The 18506-nt window shown below is 33.4% G+C and overlaps 2 protein-coding genes across 2 annotated transcripts; one reads left to right on the top strand and one right to left on the bottom strand.

Moving 5' to 3' along the window:
* The first annotated feature begins 8793 nt into the window (after nt 1–8793).
* LOC108333431 (fatty-acid-binding protein 3, chloroplastic) lies at nt 8794–12078 on the top strand. Its single transcript, XM_017568865.2, has 5 exons — nt 8794–9068; nt 10295–10396; nt 10764–10919; nt 11009–11223; nt 11701–12078. Exons 1-5 carry the CDS (start codon nt 8855–8857, stop codon nt 11857–11859), a joined length of 846 nt encoding a protein of 281 aa, XP_017424354.1. The 5' UTR covers nt 8794–8854; the 3' UTR covers nt 11860–12078.
* Nucleotides 12079–12319: 241 nt separating this feature from the next.
* LOC108333539 (receptor-like serine/threonine-protein kinase At1g78530) lies at nt 12320–15660 on the bottom strand. Its single transcript, XM_017569002.2, has 7 exons — nt 15604–15660; nt 15213–15361; nt 14861–15030; nt 14449–14787; nt 13697–13951; nt 13460–13593; nt 12320–12798 (listed from the first exon to the last, which is right to left on the bottom strand). Exons 3-7 carry the CDS (start codon nt 14994–14996, stop codon nt 12598–12600), a joined length of 1065 nt encoding a protein of 354 aa, XP_017424491.1. The 5' UTR covers nt 14997–15030; nt 15213–15361; nt 15604–15660; the 3' UTR covers nt 12320–12597.
* Nucleotides 15661–18506: the final 2846 nt, after the last annotated feature.

The raw sequence follows: 18506 nt of genomic DNA, 5'->3' as shown, positions 1-18506 counted from the left end.
TAACCAGTATTTAGTCAAGAGCAGTTCCTTGTCAAATCTTTTCTTAATCTTTGGACAAATACTACCTTCATATGTACTTATTTTGTTTCTATTTGTTGCCCATCTCTTCATGAGGTACAGACGAATGTCTTCCATCATTGTGATGATGGGCTTACCTCTTGCATGTAAAATTACACTATTAAATGCTTCAGACATATTATTCACTAAGGTGTCACAAACAGCATTACTTGTAAACCTTGACCGTGACCAAAATCTACTTACACAAATAACAATTGCAAAATATCAGCTACGAAAACAAACAACAATTAATAGGACCAATGAATTTTAAAGGCATGTGGATTGGCATACCTTGGTGGGATGGCTAATAAGTATTTAAAGGCGTCTGGATTCACCCCTTTAATTTCTCTCATCACTGCTTCCCATGTTTGAGGGTGTGTTGATGCTGCTGCCTTCCATAGTAGACGTTTTAGAATCTGGCCAGGAAACCTCTTCCTGAAATTAGCATAGATGTGCCTCACACAAAACCTTTGCTCCACACCAGGGAGAAGTTCTTGTAAGGCTGGTAAAAGTCCCTATTCACATGAAGCTATACAAGTTAAAATAAAACACATTAAGGTTTAAAACATAAAAAAATATGGCAATGGTAATAAGTTACTAACTTTTTGTTGATCTGACATAAATGTGATGGTTGAAGAAATCTCCACACCACCAAGATCATCAATGAGAAAATGTAGAAACCAACTCCAAGTGTCCTTATTCTCCACTTCCACAACAGCATATGCCAAAGGACACATTTGGTCATTCCCATCTCTTGCTACTGCAGTTAACAACTCACCTCCAAATTTTCCTTTTAAGAAACAACCATCCAAACCTATAATCTTCCTACATGACACGAAGCTGTCCTTACAGGCCTTCAAACACACATATAGTCTCTTGAAAATTGGAGTGTCCTCATTAGGTTGAACATGAACTTTCACAGTTGAACCAGGATTTGACCGAAGCAACTCATTGGCATAGTCATACACTTTTCTATATTGTTCTTTAAAATCACCTTCTATATGTTTGGATGCCATTGCTTTTGCCCTACAGGTTGTGGACCGTGAAACACCAATGTTCCACTTCTTAGAAACTTTGTTATGGAGGTTATACAGATTAATATTTGGATTCTCTTTCATAGTCTTCTCTAACCTCCCACTCAACCATTTTGAAGTCATTAGACGGATGTTAAATTCTCTACTGCAAGTGTGGTTGTCTACTATTTTCCTTAGCTGCCATGTATTTTCAGCTGCCTTATATGCACAATATGCATTCCAAGGACATTTCCCTTTTGCCCCACAACATCTGACACGCACTCTTCTTTTGTCATTTTTATAAACTTTTAATTTTCTACCATTCTCTACTCCATAGGATCTTATAGCTTCTGTAAAATCTTTTTTGTCACTGAAGTACGTGCCCACTTCCCATTTATATTGTTCCATAGTTTTGGGCATTGTAAAAACACCAAAATCCCCATAGTCATCCCTGTCATCATCTGTGTTATCACTTTCCACAACACTCTTCAAACTGTCGGATTCCCAATCACTATCAGATAAACCCCTAGGTCCACCAAATTCAACTTCATTAGTACCTTCAAATACATCCTCTTCGGACCCATTCCAACTGCTAACATCATACTCATCAGTTTGTACTCCATTACCCTCTACCTCACCCTCTACTTCTGCCTGCCCCTCCACATCAGACTGGACGTCTACATTCACCCCATTTCCCTCACCCTCTACCTCAACCTCTGCCTCCACACCAACATCCTCTACCTCAACCTCTGCCTCCACACCAACATCCTCTGATTCAGGTTCACCCACTGCCTCAACATCTGCTACACCAATCTCTATCTGAACTTCCTTTTCAGCACTCTCTCTCTCAACTTGTCCTTCAACACTAGGTCTATAGACTTGCAAATCAGCACTCTCTCTCTCAACTTCTCCTTCAGAACAGTATTCCAACTGCAGAAGATACTCAGGTTCACACACCCTATGTATAACATAAAGGTGAGCTTCACCATTCAACATAGCAATATTGATCAGATGACAAGCACCCTTGTCATCTAATAAAGGTTCCAAACAATCTTCTAATACAGGACCACGACCCAATGAATACCATAAGTCCTTTACATTCCTATAACCCATCTCCTTTAGAATGCTTAATATTTCAAAATAACTCCATCGATCAGGGTCTATTTTTATAATTGTGGTTTGACCATAGTGATATCCAAATGTCCCATTATTCTCAAATTTCCCCCCATGGTGAAACACGACTTCAATGTGTGAGTTGGCCATATTATCTAATATAAAATTGGTCACAGTTAGTTAATCTATGCTTAACCCTTAACCCAAATGATATCTAAGCAAAAAACAAAGCATAAACATACTACTGTACAGACCATAAACAACTCAAACAAAACAAAACCACATTTATGACATTAAATAAAGCAAATGCCACAACACAGTACCACACACTATGAAGGGGGACCACAACGACAACGTCGCAACAGAAACAAAGCAAATGCACTGTAAATGGGGCACACAACACAGACAAACCATAAAATAAATCAAAACTTCTGGGGGGACCACACTGAAAGCAACGAAACACAGAACAAAACCTACCATAAACGCACCTTCGAAAGTCGCTTTTCGTTATTTACCCCACCAATGGTCGTCCACTCACAAATGCTTTGTCTAAAAGTTCTTACGAGTTCCCGCGATCACTGCCTGCCTCTGTCTTCTTTCTCGCACACGGACGTGCCCTAATCTCGAACAAATCACCCCCAAATCCTTTTATCCCCAATTTTTAATAAAACCCAATTTGAAAATGGGGAACCCTAACACCACGTAAGCTTGCGTCTTGACACCTCACCAAAGACAACTGCCACATCATCAGCCCACTAACTCCGTTTCCTTCTATTTAACGGAAGGGACTCATTAGACTCAAAAAATTACAAGTAAGGATCCATTGCACTCACATTTCTAGAAAGGGACTAACTTGAGATTTCCGAACCAAAGTGGGGACAAAATTGGGTATTATGCCTAAATTACTATTAAGAAATTAGAAAGTTTTACTAATGATAACATTTCAGCACAAAGGCCATTCAAGATTTAGAAATTTCCCTTTTTTGGCCACAAGCAAAGGCTGTGAGAATTGAGGAGTGAAGAATAAGCCTGTTTCAGTCTCTTAAGCTTGATTATGCAATTTAGAGCTGTTATTATGATAATTCATGCAATAATTATGTAGAAGAGGCATTGACATTTATCCTAGTAACCTTACAAAATCATCAACTTTTTTATGAAAGTAATACACAGATTTGGAAGAAAGTAAGCCACCCTGGGAATGACAACTACACATATAACTATGTATTATGGCTTGAGAAAACAAAGTACAAGGCTCGTGTTAATGGTAATTATATCATCAAACTTTTTCTCCCATGAAATTAGGATTCAGGTTTGATTTTAAGTAAACTTGTCACTAAGTAAAATCATTTCATTATAAATCTTGGCTTGCTGAGATTGGTCTTTCTTAACTTTTCATGGGGCAAATTCTCTATGTTGCTTATATATGCAACTAGGATTCTAATGTGAACAGAGACAAAAATAACATCCATTAAGACTTAGTTAAGAACTCAAGTTGAGTTCTTTTGTAAGAGCTCAGAAAATTCAGTTTATAGAGGGGATAGGTGTCTCATATAAAGATTGAGAGGAGTCAGCCTTGGAAGTGAACAAGTGGCAGCAGATAATGGGACCGAGCATTTAATAATAAAATAATGTTGATATATATAAATGTTGAATTCAAAGTTCGTTTCATTATTTGAGAAACTATTATCACTCTTCAAAGCTCTGTTCTCTTTTCTCCTCCTTCTCTCTAAAAATCTCTCATCTCACCTCATCTAATCTACAATCAGATTGTGCCTAAGTCATCCTGGTGTCAAGACTTCCTCATTCATTGATCAAACTTGTGTTTTGAACGGGTAAGTTTCGTTTCTTGAGTTTTTGTGAAAATCTAGAAAATTCTGTCACATGCAAGGTAGCCCTACTGGTTGCATGTGTTCTTCAACCTTCTCTTCTCCTTTCTAACTTCATTTTGGTCCATTGGGTGGTCTTTTCTCACCAATCGGTGAACTATAGGTGTTCCTAGGATTTTCTAGTGTGAAAGCAATTTCTGAAAAAGATAAACGTTGTTCTGTTCGGTCAAAGAGGTAAGGGAAGCTAGTTAATTTAATTATGATTTACTATGTATGAAAATACTACTTTGATGGTTCTTCATGTATGTGAAATTCAATGATTGTGTGTTCGACATTGTTGGTGTGTGCTGTGTTCATGTTGAATGTCTTTATGCATAATTCTGGTTCATTGGCCGAGTGAATTGAGAGGAAGTGTGGTAATGAAAATAGGGAATTTTTGTCTGTTGTGAGTTTGGTTTGTATGGAAAATCTGGGTAAGTTATTTAAGACATGTTAGAACCCTTAAGGGTGTGTTCGGTTGAAGGGAATTGACTGTTTACGATGATTGGCGACGATGGATTTGGAAAAGACCGTTGTTCTCTTGCGATGATTTGTGACGATTTGCGATGATGGAACATCGATGATTTGCGAGATAGCACTATTGAAGTGATCTCGCTAATTTGCGAGGATTTGCGCTGATTTAGTACACAAAGACTCATATGCCCTGTACGGCGGTGGATGGCGATGGTTCCGCTGCCCGGGTTTCGGGCTAGGTGTGTGGGGTTTGTTGGCAGGGAGGGGAGGGAGTTCTGGGTGGTGGGAGGGTACGACGTGTCGCAGACCATATCCGGGGGGTTTTTCCGGTGGATGAGTATTACAAGGATGCAGTGGTGATTTTGAGAAGAAAATCCCTAAACTTAAACGAAAAACAGAGGAAGATGAAGGAGAAGAAAACTTGCGCCGCGAATCCGAACGGCCAACGTCCTCGCGTAGTCGTCACGACCTCGTCGCACCGTCACTCCGTCATCGCTGCGCCTCCGCCGCAACCTCGTCGCATCTCGTCGCAACCTTGTCACGTCTCTCTCCTCCATCACTGCATTCTCACTACTGCTCGCGAGAAAGAGAGAAGAGAAGGAAAGAAGCTTCGCTTCTACCATGCGCGTTTGAGGATAAGGAAAAAGAGCAAAATGAGCCATTGAGAGCGTGACCCCCTTCCAAAGGAATGAGAGCTGGACCCTTAATTGGGTCCATGGATTTAAGCCCATTCTTAATCAAACTGAACAGAAATCTGAGTTTCTCATAAAGCAATAATTTACACTCTGATTAAGGTTCTAATAAACCAAAACTTTTGTTAACCAAACCCTAAACCTAATCAACCCGTGATTTTGAGGCCCCTAAATTGGACCGTGTTGCATTGTTTAATTAGAAGTTTTTCATTGGTGCTTCTGTTATCAACAACGAAGATTCGTGTATGTTGATTGCAAATTAATGCAGAAATTGATGTTGTAATAGATGCTGTTTGCATATTACTTCTAAGCATTGCAAATTACTTCTAAGCATTATAACTTTTTTACTAAATTTATTTTACTTCTAAAAATTATAATTTTTTTAATAAATTCATTTTACTAAATTATAATTTTTCTTTTAAAAAATTAATTTTAATTATTATTTTTAATTTTTACTTTTTATAAACATTTTTACAATTAAATATAACATTAACAAATAACATTTTATATTACTAGGGACATTTTGGTAATCTTAAACTTTTACCAATTAAACAAATTTTTTAAATCTATCACCTCAATGAAATCTTACACTAATTCTCACAAACTTTACTTCCAAATTCACTCTCAATTACCCACAAATCCACTAAAAAAAAAACTAAAAAATTATCCTCAAATTCACTCAAATCCTTTCAAATCGTCTCCCCAAATCATCTCCCCCAAATTCACCCAAAAGAACAAAGCCTAAGTCACTCAAACTGTACCAAAACTAGAAAATTTGATGTTCGGTCCTTGAGTTCATAATTTTACAGAATTGACTCTCAAATCTGAGATGAAACTCTCTTAATGATGTTGGGAAGGCTTAGATACTCTTAATTAATGCATATAGATATGGATGATACAAGTTTCGAGGATTAGAAGTTGGGAATAATATAGGGAATTGGTAAGGATTTGGTGTTGATCATAATTCTGCAGTCATTCTGCAGAATTATGCATTTTGTTGAGGGTCCTTCATTGACCAGTCGACTTTCTTTGGTAATCGGTCTTAACTGAGTTCTTTTATTGTGGATCTTCAGTTAATGATCGATATTGTGCCATTATTCAATTGAATTTAGAGTTGAGTCTAGTCATAGCCTTCGGTCTTAACTGCGTCCGGTCTGTTATAAGCCTTACCTGTTAATGACCTCTCGGTCATGTACTAGCACTTGGTCTCAGTAGTGCTCAGTTGTACTATCACTCAGTTTTAATAGTGCTCGGTTATATACTAGCACTCAATGTCTTCGTAATACTCGGTCTCGTACTAGTAATTAGTCTTAACTATGTTCAGGCTCTTATGGGTCTTACCCGTTAATGACTGTTCGGTTATATCTTAGTGTTTGGCCTAAGCTATGGGTGTTCGACCTAAGCTATAGGGTTCGGCTTAAACTATAGGTGCTCAGCTTAAACTATAAGTGTTCGGTCTAAGTCATAAGCATTAGATCTAACTTAGTTCTTGACCTGGTTGTAGTATTTGGTTATGTTGTTGTACTCGATATCTTATAGTGGTCGGTTTCTAAATAGCGTTCGACCGTCTCTTCAGCCGTACCTATTATGGACTGTTCGGTCATGTTATTTAGGTAGTGAGAGACCGTTCGGTCTCCAATATTCACAGGGTGTTCAGTATTGTTCCTATGTGTTTGGTGATTTCTGTTCGGTCTATATTTATATTTATTCCAGTGGTTTTGATGGTTTATGTATGCATTAACATAATGGTGTCAAAGTGAAAGTATGATGTGATATTTGTAATATGGATATGAAAGAGAATTCCAAGGAGGAATGTCTCGGTGGTTGGTTTCAATGTGGTAAAAGTATGAATAAGGGAAACTTAGTCTTGGCGTTCATCCTAACATTCTAATGGTCACCGAGTCTCAAGTAGAGAATGATGAGGCATGTGGTGAGAATAGCAGGAAGCTTGGTCGCGTGATAGCTTGGGTTTCCAGCTACAGTGAGGGATGAAGGGTTGACCTCGTGTGGCAGCTTGGGTTTCCAGGTTACCTCCCACGAGTGCACGAACGGCCATAGCTCATATTCATACTTGTTCGAACGGTCAGAGTAAAGTGATCGGTCATAATATGCTTATATGATATCTGTATGTGTATGATTGTATTATATGTTTGTCTAAATTGTATGTTAACATGATTAATTAAATTATACTAGCTTACCCTTCTTTTCTGTCTTGTCTTGTTTTTCTGTTCGCTTTTTCCTTTGCAATGATCACTCTGTGGATGTGAGCAGAGTGTGAAGAGTGTTCTCTGGAGCAGGTGATGAGCAAGGAGCCTCCAACCTCTTAGTTTATGACCGTTCGGTTTATACATCGCTTGTATGACCGTTCGATTTGTTCGTATGTTTTGTATCAAAATTAATCATATTTTGTAAAGTTTTAAATTTATGGTTATTTTAAGATAACTGTAAGTAACTTTTATTTTCAATAACTGTTATATCTTATTATTATGCGATATCTCAATGTAGTTTCATGCTATAACTTTTGGGATGTAACATCTGACTAAAAATTAACGAGTGTTTTTACAAAGAACCCACTAAATTAAAATTTCAAATTGAGTTCCTGCATTGAAGAATTCTAAGATGTAATAGTGAATTTGACACATTTTTACCAAAATCATTGATGTATTTGATCTATGCATATTCTCACTTACACGATCTTACCTTACGTCCATTCATTATCAATACATGATTTCTCCCGTAACCTGAAATTCCTAGTTCCAACAGGTAAATAAAATTCACAATTATACAAGCTAATGCGTTATTCATTAGCTTATGCAACAATAAAAAAATTTGGAGTCTAGTAAACCTTTTTAATAAAAGACTTTTCTAATTTTATGAGCTTTTTGACCCAACCCGATATGCTAGGCCAAATCCTAGCTAAATTGACAAATCTAATCTTATATGACATTTTGTTTTTAAAAATAATTACTATAATTTGAAACGATTAGAAAAATAATACTATTTGATCAAAACATATGTATTAAATTAACACGTAAATAAATATATATACAAATTGAATTAATTATATTTATGCAACTTAAATTTTAGAAATAAGTATTTTGTAAACATTGAAAATTATAATTATTTTTTAAATATTTTCTTTTAAATGGTCCCGAGCAACTTGTTTTTTCAGTTTTACATATTTCAATGTATAAAAATTAAAATTATAAAATGAAAAATAATAAGATTGAAAATAAATGCTTTATATGTTTGGTCAAATTTGAAAATAATGTATCAAAATTAATGGATATAAATTTTAGATAAGATGATAAAAGTAATGAAGTAGTTTAATTATTTATTTATTTTCTGTAATTATAAAAATGTTATCTATTTTTTACTTAAAACAAGTCCATATAAATCTCAATACATGTATTTTAATTCCTTTTTAGTTCACTTCAACACAACTAAACCTAACAGTAAAAAGAAAATCACTCCAACAAGATGACGGTTAGATTATGTCGGCGGAAAACCGAAGTGAGAGTACTTCTGTTCAGTTCAGATTGCTTTGATCTTAGTATATACATATATTATTAATCCTTTCAAATATTTTATTACCAAACATCGTGGTTGAATATACACAACACAATCCAACCTTAAAAAGATGCTTGGAGCTGTAGCAGCTTCCACAGCACTATGCTTTTCACCATCCACGCACCCCACAAGAACTTTTGTTCACAGAGGAGTCTCAAATTCAACATTGCCATTGAGCAACCATGGCCACTCTTTCTCACTCTTATCATCCACCCCTATGCATTTCTCATCACACAGCAGTAGAAGACAACCCCTTTTCCTTGCACAAGCTGCTTCATCTTCAGGTTAGATTCTGTGGTCACTCCTACTCAGTTGTTTTCAGCTTTACTTTTCCTTTTTCAATTCTCTTCACCACTCTCTTTTTTAATGCCAATTTGTATTGTATGCCGTGTTGTGTTGCCTGGTTTCTTTCTTATTCTGTTTCTTCTTGGAATGCACTTGGCACTTTCTTCGAAAATGAACAATGCAGACTGGGGAACAAACTTTAAGGTTGTGGAGATATTCTATGTTGGAAATCCCAGGAAAGTTAGTGTCTATTCTGACTAGATTTGTACGGACATCTTGGTCACGTAATCGGATCATTTATTAATTTCTAGTCTCACATTTAAAATGTATGTACCTTAGTGTGAGGGAAGTGTGTTGGAAATCTTATATCCATTAGAGATAAAAATGATAAGTGGGTGCAAACCTGGTTTTGTAGGATTGAGTTTAAAAATCCACTTCTTAATATTCCATACCCTGAAAGTTAGATTGATGTTGCCATAGAATATGTGTTTATTGTTTTGTTTTGTTTTAAATTTAAACTAAATGTTAATTTTGAGTCCTGCCGGGTAACTTGTTTAATAGAGAATAATGCTTTTGCATATTCAATTGGAGGTGACATGGTTACAGTGGAACTTATTGTGATGTTCTGCAGTATTTTTTTGCTGGCTTCTTTGTACCTGTCAACATACCAAAAGTTCTAAATTGATAATTGATACTCGTGTATATATATATATATATATATATATATATATATATATATATATATATATATATATATATATATATATATATATATATATATATATATATAGGCATAGCATTTTTGTTTACATGTTTTGATGATAATGAAAATACATTAAAAGAATTACCTGTTTGTCAGCTGGCATAAATGATTCCTCTTTAACTTATACAGAGAGGTCATAAACAGCAAGTGTTTAAATTTCCATTAGGAGTTTGAACTCTGTTTTCATGTACTATGGTTACACAAGACTTCATTTCAAACTACCAAGATCAGTTACAAAATAAAATTAATTAAGCTGTTGCCTACCATACTATTGCCCTCAATTCTTAGGACTTAACTTACATATCTATCAAACAACTTCACTTAATTTCAACTGGTTTTAATATGAAATCTGAAATGGTATCATAATCTATAGTTCATCTTTGTATTTCACCTATTTTGATTGGCTTGCCTATTATTCAACTGATGACTAATTTATTTAATTTCGGTAATTGATCACTGAAGCTGCAAATGCTGAATACGTGGAGGAGCCAGCAACAAAAGTGAAATTCCAGACATGTTTGAATTTTCCGGGTTGCTCAAATTCATTAACTTTGTTTGGAGCTGGTTAGTTGTTATAGTACCACATGACTTTTGGAAGAGAAAAGATTAAAATGTTCTTGACGTATGAAAATAGGATACAACTACATCCCTAATTTGATATGTTAATATGCAAGGATATATATTATAGCAAAAGTCATGTCATAGTATCAAGACTTTTTGAATAGAAAAAGACAAAAATTCTCTGAGCATGTTAGAAAAGGTTGATATGTTCGAAATTATAATATGTTTGGTGAGGTTTGCATCTACTTATATACTGAACTTCCAACTGTTGCCACCCTGAAGATCAATGAAATTTATTAAGTTTCAATAATGTAGTTATGCTTTTATTTCCAATGTTATAAACTTTGATGGATAACAACACTTATTTCAGGATACAGAGAGAAAGTTTTTGCAATTATTGGTGTTAAGGTCTATGCTGCAGGTTTGTATCTAGATCAATCTATTACTCCTGAATTGAATGCTTGGAAAGGGCTATCAAAAGATGCTATTCAGGGGAATTCTTCCTTGTTCCAGACCATTTTCCAATGTAAATAACTTCATAATCATTTATTTGTTTCTGCAATGCTGAGTCATACAGTGAATAAGTCCATAATACATGCCTTTATATGATTGCAGCTTCCTTTGAGAAATCATTGCAAATTATTCTTGTGAGAGATGTTGATGGTCAAACATTTTGGGATGCATTAAGTGATGCCATAGCTCCAAGAATTCCAGCATCCACATCTGTAGATGAAACTGCTTTGACCACTTTCCGTGGTGTCTTTCTAGATCGCCCTCTTAAGAAAGGAACTTTCATACTTCTGACTTGGTTGAATCCCACCAAATTGCTTGTAATCCTACTTTCATATTTTTCTTGTGACATATTCTTCAAACAAATTATCTATTATTTTTTTAGGTTAAATATGTTTTTAGTTTTTAAACTTATACGTGAAATTAGAATTTATCTATATCCCAAACTTTGATAAATTTTGTTCCCCAAACTTTAAAATTGAATAGATATAGTCCTTTTAATTCAACTGCATCAACTTTCTTTTAAGTGTTAAATGACATTTCAAACCATTTGACACATTCAAGCTTAAATACCAACTTGAAACACGGTTTAGCACATAAAAAAAATATTATTAGGTTAAAAGAATTATATTTATTCATTTTTAAAGTTTGAGAATCAAGATGTATTAAAGTTTGGGACATCAATGAATTTCAATTTCGCATCAAAGTTTAAGAACTAAAAAACAGATTTAACCTTTTTTTTTCTTCATTTACCTTTTCTGTCTAAAATGTTCTTACTAAGTCCATTGATATTTCAGGTTTCTGTCTCCCCAAACGGGTTTCCATCTACTGTAGATGCTACAATTGAATCTGCAAATGTGGCTTCTGCCCTTTTTAATGTATTCCTTGGAGATAATCCTGTTTCTCACTCCTTGAAATCTTCAGTGGCTGAAGGCTTGTCAAAAGTACTCAAATAGAAAAGTTTTGTGTCTATTGAGAAAGTTCCATGCATCAATCCTTAAATTATTGCTGTAACCCATATTCTACTGATGTCTGAGTAAGTATGCTTCATGTTCTACTGATGTATGTCTAGTAGTGTACACATGGAAGCTGTTACTTAGTTCCGGTGGTTATCTCTAGTCTTTTAAAATAAATTGTTTTGCCATTACTATATACTCTTTAAATCAATTCTGATATACTATTTTTCCTAGGAAACACTTCATCATACATTTTCTTCTCTCACCAAAGTTATATCTTCTACTTGGTCTTAGTCCTCACACACTCAACTTGGTGGATTGAAATTTAATCATATCACGCTGAATATTAAAATCATTAGATCCATGAATAATTACAACAATTTTGTTGAAGTTGACAGGCAGCAGCTGGCCCTATTTATATCGTATGATTATTGGAAATTTCACGTTGATAAGAGATAAAATTAATTTATAGTATACAAGTAGATGCAACCTTTATCTTATAAGTCGATTTTGTAGAGTTGAGTTAGACATAAAATACACTTCTTAGTAATGGTTACATCAATTTTTTTTCTATCAAAATTCAATACTTTCCTATACATTTTCTTTTATGTTCCTCCATTCCCTCTCTCTCTTGAGCATGACACTCCCAAGCAACATCTAACATGTAGTCTAGCACCACCACCGCCTGTAAGATGGTCTTCCAGAAACACCACAGTTCAGATGGTTTTAATATAAAAATCAGGATTCTGTAACAAGCTTATCTACTTCTGTTTTGTCAAGCATTTTGACAACATCAGCCATGGTTGGCCTATTCAAAGGATCTGGTTCAAGACACATCATTGCAATGCTGAACACCTTATTTACCTCTTCCATTGAACAAGTTCCTAAGCTACTATCAAGGGCGAACTCCTCCTTCTTCTGTCGAACAACAGCCTTCACCTGTTTCAATAATAATAATGATTTTCTCGAAAGTAAGTACTCATTCCAAAATTGGGTTGAATTTAATATGATCTTCAAATTACTCTTCTAATTAAACTTGGTAGCTAACATAAGAATTACATCCCCTTTTAATATTTAATAGAATGTGTTTTATAAGTCCTTGGTAATAAAGGTATGAATAAAAGCAAGTAAAATGGATTATATGTTATTTATGTTGTTCTTTCAGTTACAGTTACACAATAGATAATGCTATCACCTTTATATATTTATGATTTCAACTTTACGATAGATTAATGCAATTCATACTCAAGGCCAATGCTTCAAACAAAGCTCCAATTTTCTTATAATTTTTTTGTGATTTTAATCTTCACATTGTTGGAAATTCTACGTCAACTAAAAATAAAATCAATTTAAAGTATATAAGTGGAGGCAAAGCTTACTTTACATGCTTGTTGTGTGGAATTGAGTTAGACTTAATGTTCATTTCTTAATGCACATAATTTCTTGTTTTCAAATTTAAATGGGAAAATATGCTTTACCCTGATACTAGTTTCACAATGATAGAGCTAAAAGTAAATATGATACTTAATTAAAAAATTAAGAGCTATATAGTTTGATGAATAAATTCATAGAAGGAAATATATAAGAATTTTTTTCTTACCCATGTGACAAGCATTGTTCCCTCTTCCATAAATGCTTCATCACTGGGTTTCTTCCCAGTTAAAAGCTCCAGTAAAACAACTCCAAAGCTGTAAACATCCCCTTTGAGTGTTGCTCTTCCAGTATCAAAATATTCTGCATGCAAACAATAATCAAGCAGGTAAAAAAAAACATAATGAATTTGAAACACAGGTAGTTTAAAATGTAAAAACTATGTTTGGCTTGCTTCAGTCTATACCAGGTGCCAAGTATCCAAAAGTTCCGGCCACAAATGTTGAGACATGAGTTTTATTTGGTTGCATCAAAGTGGCTAATCCAAAATCAGAAACTCGAGCATCCATATTTTCATCCAACAATATGTTACTTGACTTGATGTCTCTGTGGATAATGTGAGGGATGCAATCATGATGAAGATATGATATTCCTCTAGCTGCACCTGCAGCTATTCTATATCTGGTTGGCCAATCCAAAACCTTCCTGTCTCTCCATCTTCCTGCATTACTTTGGACTTTGCAATTAGAAAACTATGCTCAATTATCACAACATTCCAAAATCATAAAACAACATAAGAGACTTGTGCTTCCTCAATCGTGATATACTACTTGTTGGGTCTATCGAGGAAAAGGTTCACCGGAGAGATACAAACATCAATGAGATATGAGTCCAACCATATAAGAATTGACACCACTCTCTATCCAAAACTTTAAAACAATAAGTTGATGGATTTTTTATCTTCTACTTTCTCATTTCTATCTAATGTGAGACTTAGACTCATACTTGGATTCCCAATACTAGTTAGTAACAGATGAGCTAAACCATTCCATCCTAGTCTTGAATTTTAACTAAGAATACTGTTAGAGAAAATATGAGAATAAAAGAGAGTCAATAGTAAAATCTATAATGCATAAAAAATTGTTCATTCCATAAATTCCTTCTATTTGACTTCTACCTAATGTCTAAGTATAGTGTTAGAAAGAAACAAATGCGTACCATGCAAAAAGGAGTCCAAACTTCCATTGGGCATTAGCTCATATATGAGAAGATTGTAGTGTTGTGCAGTGTAATATCCATGAAGGGTCACAATGTTGCGGTGTTTTATGTCTGCCATTGCTTGCAACTCTCTCTCAAAGCCTTTATCTCTTTCTGCAGTTCCACGGTTTAGTCTTTTTACTGCCAAGGCTGTGGATTCATCTAGTTTTAGTCCATAGACCACACCATAACCACCTGATCCAATGATGTCCTTGTTGTTCAGTTTCTGAGTCTTCTTTAAGATCGCATCAGCTGTGAGAGATTTAAGCACTGAGGACCTAAATATAACTATCTTTCCTCCTGTATTATGCAATCAATTCAGATTTTTGTCTGCAAAAACTAAAGCAGAAAACATCCCCTTTTTCCTCCATACCTGGATAACCTTCTTCATGGATCATCTGTTTTCTTCTCCATCTTTTGTAGAGGAGAACTGAAATAACGATCTTGGATATCACAAAAGCGATGAAGCATATGGTTATGGAACAGGCTATAATCAATGCCTTCCTCATTTATGCAATAAGCTTCTGATTAAATTTTAGGAACCTGAGGATGTAGAAAATCAGAATAGGCAATTAATGCCAAAGATTAGTTCAGGATTTGTCATTGCTAATTTGCAGAATTTGGCATATGAGAACAAGTTGAAAAGTTGCAGCATAAAATATGCAGAACTAGCATTTTTTTCGTAAATGAAACAAATCTCATGTGTATAGAGGAGGAAATCTCACAGCAATTCTGGGGTAATATTTTGTAGTATTCTGTTTTCTTTGAAGAATCACTTCAAATCTTCAATTTCTGGTATTGTGACTGCTGCTGAAGATGAACATAGCTTCCATCTTCACACACTGGACGAGCCAGAGTTTCGCAGAGTTGTATACTGTAACAGTTCAGAATGTTCAGAGGAGAGAAACAAGCAAGGAAAGTTCAGAGTTATTTCCTCACAAGCCATATTACATCCTAGAATGGTGGAGCCTAAATTTAACCAAGAAAGGAAGATCACTGAAGATGAAGATGAAAGTGAAGATGATGTGATGATGGTAAGAGGAAAAATAAAAAGTATCAAACACCCTTTTGAAAATAAGGTATATCTGATTATAAAGTTTCACATGAAGAACCCACCTAATTTTGTGTGTCCATCATTATGTTCTCTCTTGTCTAAACAATATATTGTGAGCTCGATGGTTGTGATGAGATGAGTCATGACACCTATTTAGCATATATTTTTCATGGAAAGCATAGGTAAGAGGATAAACTCTGTCAAAATTGTATGTATTATTGTGTGAGAACACAATCTCAAGGGATTGATTATGGTATAATCATTACTAGAACACACAAAATAGATAATTCTCTGAATAACATAGTAAAAAAAAAACGTCACTATCATTCATGTCAACTAATGTTGGTGATCACTTTTCTATTTGAGGTGAGGTGAGATAAATTTTAGCACTTCTGCAAACCTTTTCTCTTACTATGAGACTTTTTCTTCTTTAGGCAAAGGCAAATATTTTTCCTCCCTAATCTTTTCAACCAAGAAAAAAACATTGTGTGAAAACCATGTTGGACTTTTGTGGCATCAGCAAAGTCAATGCCTTTAGCGTAGCTCACAGTGAAAGTTTTTCTAGACCAAAAGCCAATGATTTGTTCATACCCTAACCATATTACTTTGATTCTTCTGTTAGAATGAGTTGAAAGTCTCGTATTGATTAGAGATAAAATCAATTTATAGTATATAAGCAGATGCAAATCTTATCTTACAAATCAGTTTTATGAGATTGAATTAGGTTTATAATATTTAGAATTTATATTATTGGTCTGGACATAACATTTCTTAACAGAATGTTCCTTGTTTTCTTGAGAATACAAGAGTGTGTTGAAATGGACAGCAAATGAAAAGTAGGCAAGGTGGGTCTGCGACAAAAATGGTAAAAGTGTTTTGCAACATTGAATGATCATGTGAAAGATTCCATGCTGTCACCCTTTTCTTCACCATTTGTTTTCCATTAAATTTGGAGGGTGGGTGGGAATTCGCTAAGCCAACCAGAAATAAATCATTGGAGAAGGAAGAAAAAATCACCATTGAAAATTATTGGCTTATAAGCCTCCTAGAGTTTCACTAGCTTTTGTTATCACTTTTATTAGGACTTTTTCTTGCGTGTATGAATAATATACATAATAAAAGCTTCTGTGTTTTTCTAATAGGAAGACTTCTGTCGGTAGCGTGGATCAAATCTCATAGAATATACCCTAATATTTTAAGATAATAACAATCTTACACTGAGTTTAAGTCAAAATTAAACTTTTAAAAATCACTTTATATGGATTAAGATTTATATGACAGTTTCTTATTTAAATGGAGTATTGTGAAGTTTAGGTGAAATTTTTACTTTAAAGAATTAAGTGTATTTGGAGTCTAAAGACGTGGAAGTTGTCTATGGATTGTGTAAATTTTTTACATAATATTAAGGATTGTGATTTTTCTATTATTATGGAGTTTTCATACTAATGTTATTTATTGATAACACGTTTTTTCAAGAGAAATAATTTGTTTCTAAATTATATGGTTAAATATGTTTTTGTTCCCTTAACTTTAAATGAAAATTGGAATTAGTCCCTCTTCAAAACTTTGACCTAATTTAGTCTCCAAACTTTAGAAATGTGTGAATTTAGTCCTTTTAGCTAAATTTTGTTAGGTTTATTTGATGTTTTAAGTATGTTTCATGATAGCATTTGAATTGTTTACACCGTTTGACATATTTTTGCTTCAATGTTAATTGAGAAATGCGTTTGAAACATCAAATAAAGTTAACAAAATTTAATTAAAAGGACTAAATTCACACATTTCTAAAGTTTGAGAACTAAATTAGTTCAAAGTTTCAAAGAAGAATTAATTCTAATTTTCAATGAAAATTAAAGAAACAAAAATATATTTAACCCTAAATTATATAATACAGAACTCATTTCTAACTTCTGAATTATTCAATTCAGAAATCTATTTTTTTAAAAGAAATATCTTTCGTATTAGTAATTCGAAAGTTATTTTTGACTTTCAAATTATACCATTTAAAAATTAAAAATAAAAACAACTTTCAAATTTTACAATTTAAAAGAGGTAAATGAAAAAGTAAAATTATAGAAATGCAAGAAGAAAATTATGGAAATGACAGAAGAAACTTCCTTCATTATGTAATAATTATTATAACAATTATGCAACAGTATTTGATCCATTGTCGGTGTACAAAATTTGATAAAATAACGTATAACTATTAAACTTTTATAAAATCTTCTATATATTAAGAATTGTTTATCACTTGATATTTGTTAACTTTTAATGTATGTGAAATCATTTTATATTACTGCTTGATTATTTAATAAACATTATATACTAATTTTAAAAGATTCTCATTTGATTTTCTCACTTCGAGTTCAAGTGTTAATCACTGTAACAAATTTGTTAAATAACAACCAAATTAAGATACTACAATAATAACTAACATTGGTTAATTTAGATATTATTTTATAAACTAAATTTATTAGTATTTAAATTATTTTTTATTATAAATAAAAAATTATAATTATTTTGTAAATTAGTATCTAAATTAGTTTCTTTTAGAATCTCCCACTATAATATTAAGGGGTAAACAAAACCAAAAAGGAAAAGTGAATTGATATACTTATTAAAAACTATGCTTTTTAAAAACTTCCTTTCTTATAAATAAATTTGACTCCTTATAAATAACTACAATAAAAGTGAAAAGGACAGAGAAATTCGTATAAAAAATTGTATATTGATTCGAAAAAAAGGACTTTACCTAAAAAAAATAAGAATCTATTTTCAATTATCATTCATAATCTATTCATAATCTATTATGATTAGTGTTAATCGATTATTTTAGAAATTATTTCAAAAATTATTTTCTCTTTATAATAATTGATTATCAATAAATGATAATTGATTATTCTAAAGACTGAACCTTCTTTTTCATTTTTTATTATTTAGTTAAATTTAAACTTGATCCTTATAT

Source organism: Vigna angularis, chromosome 11 (genome assembly GCF_016808095.1).
Source record: "Vigna angularis cultivar LongXiaoDou No.4 chromosome 11, ASM1680809v1, whole genome shotgun sequence".
NCBI lineage: Eukaryota > Viridiplantae > Streptophyta > Magnoliopsida > Fabales > Fabaceae > Vigna > Vigna angularis.
The sequence above is the reverse complement of the archived record's forward strand: the minus strand, read 5'-3'. Positions and strand labels throughout refer to the sequence as shown.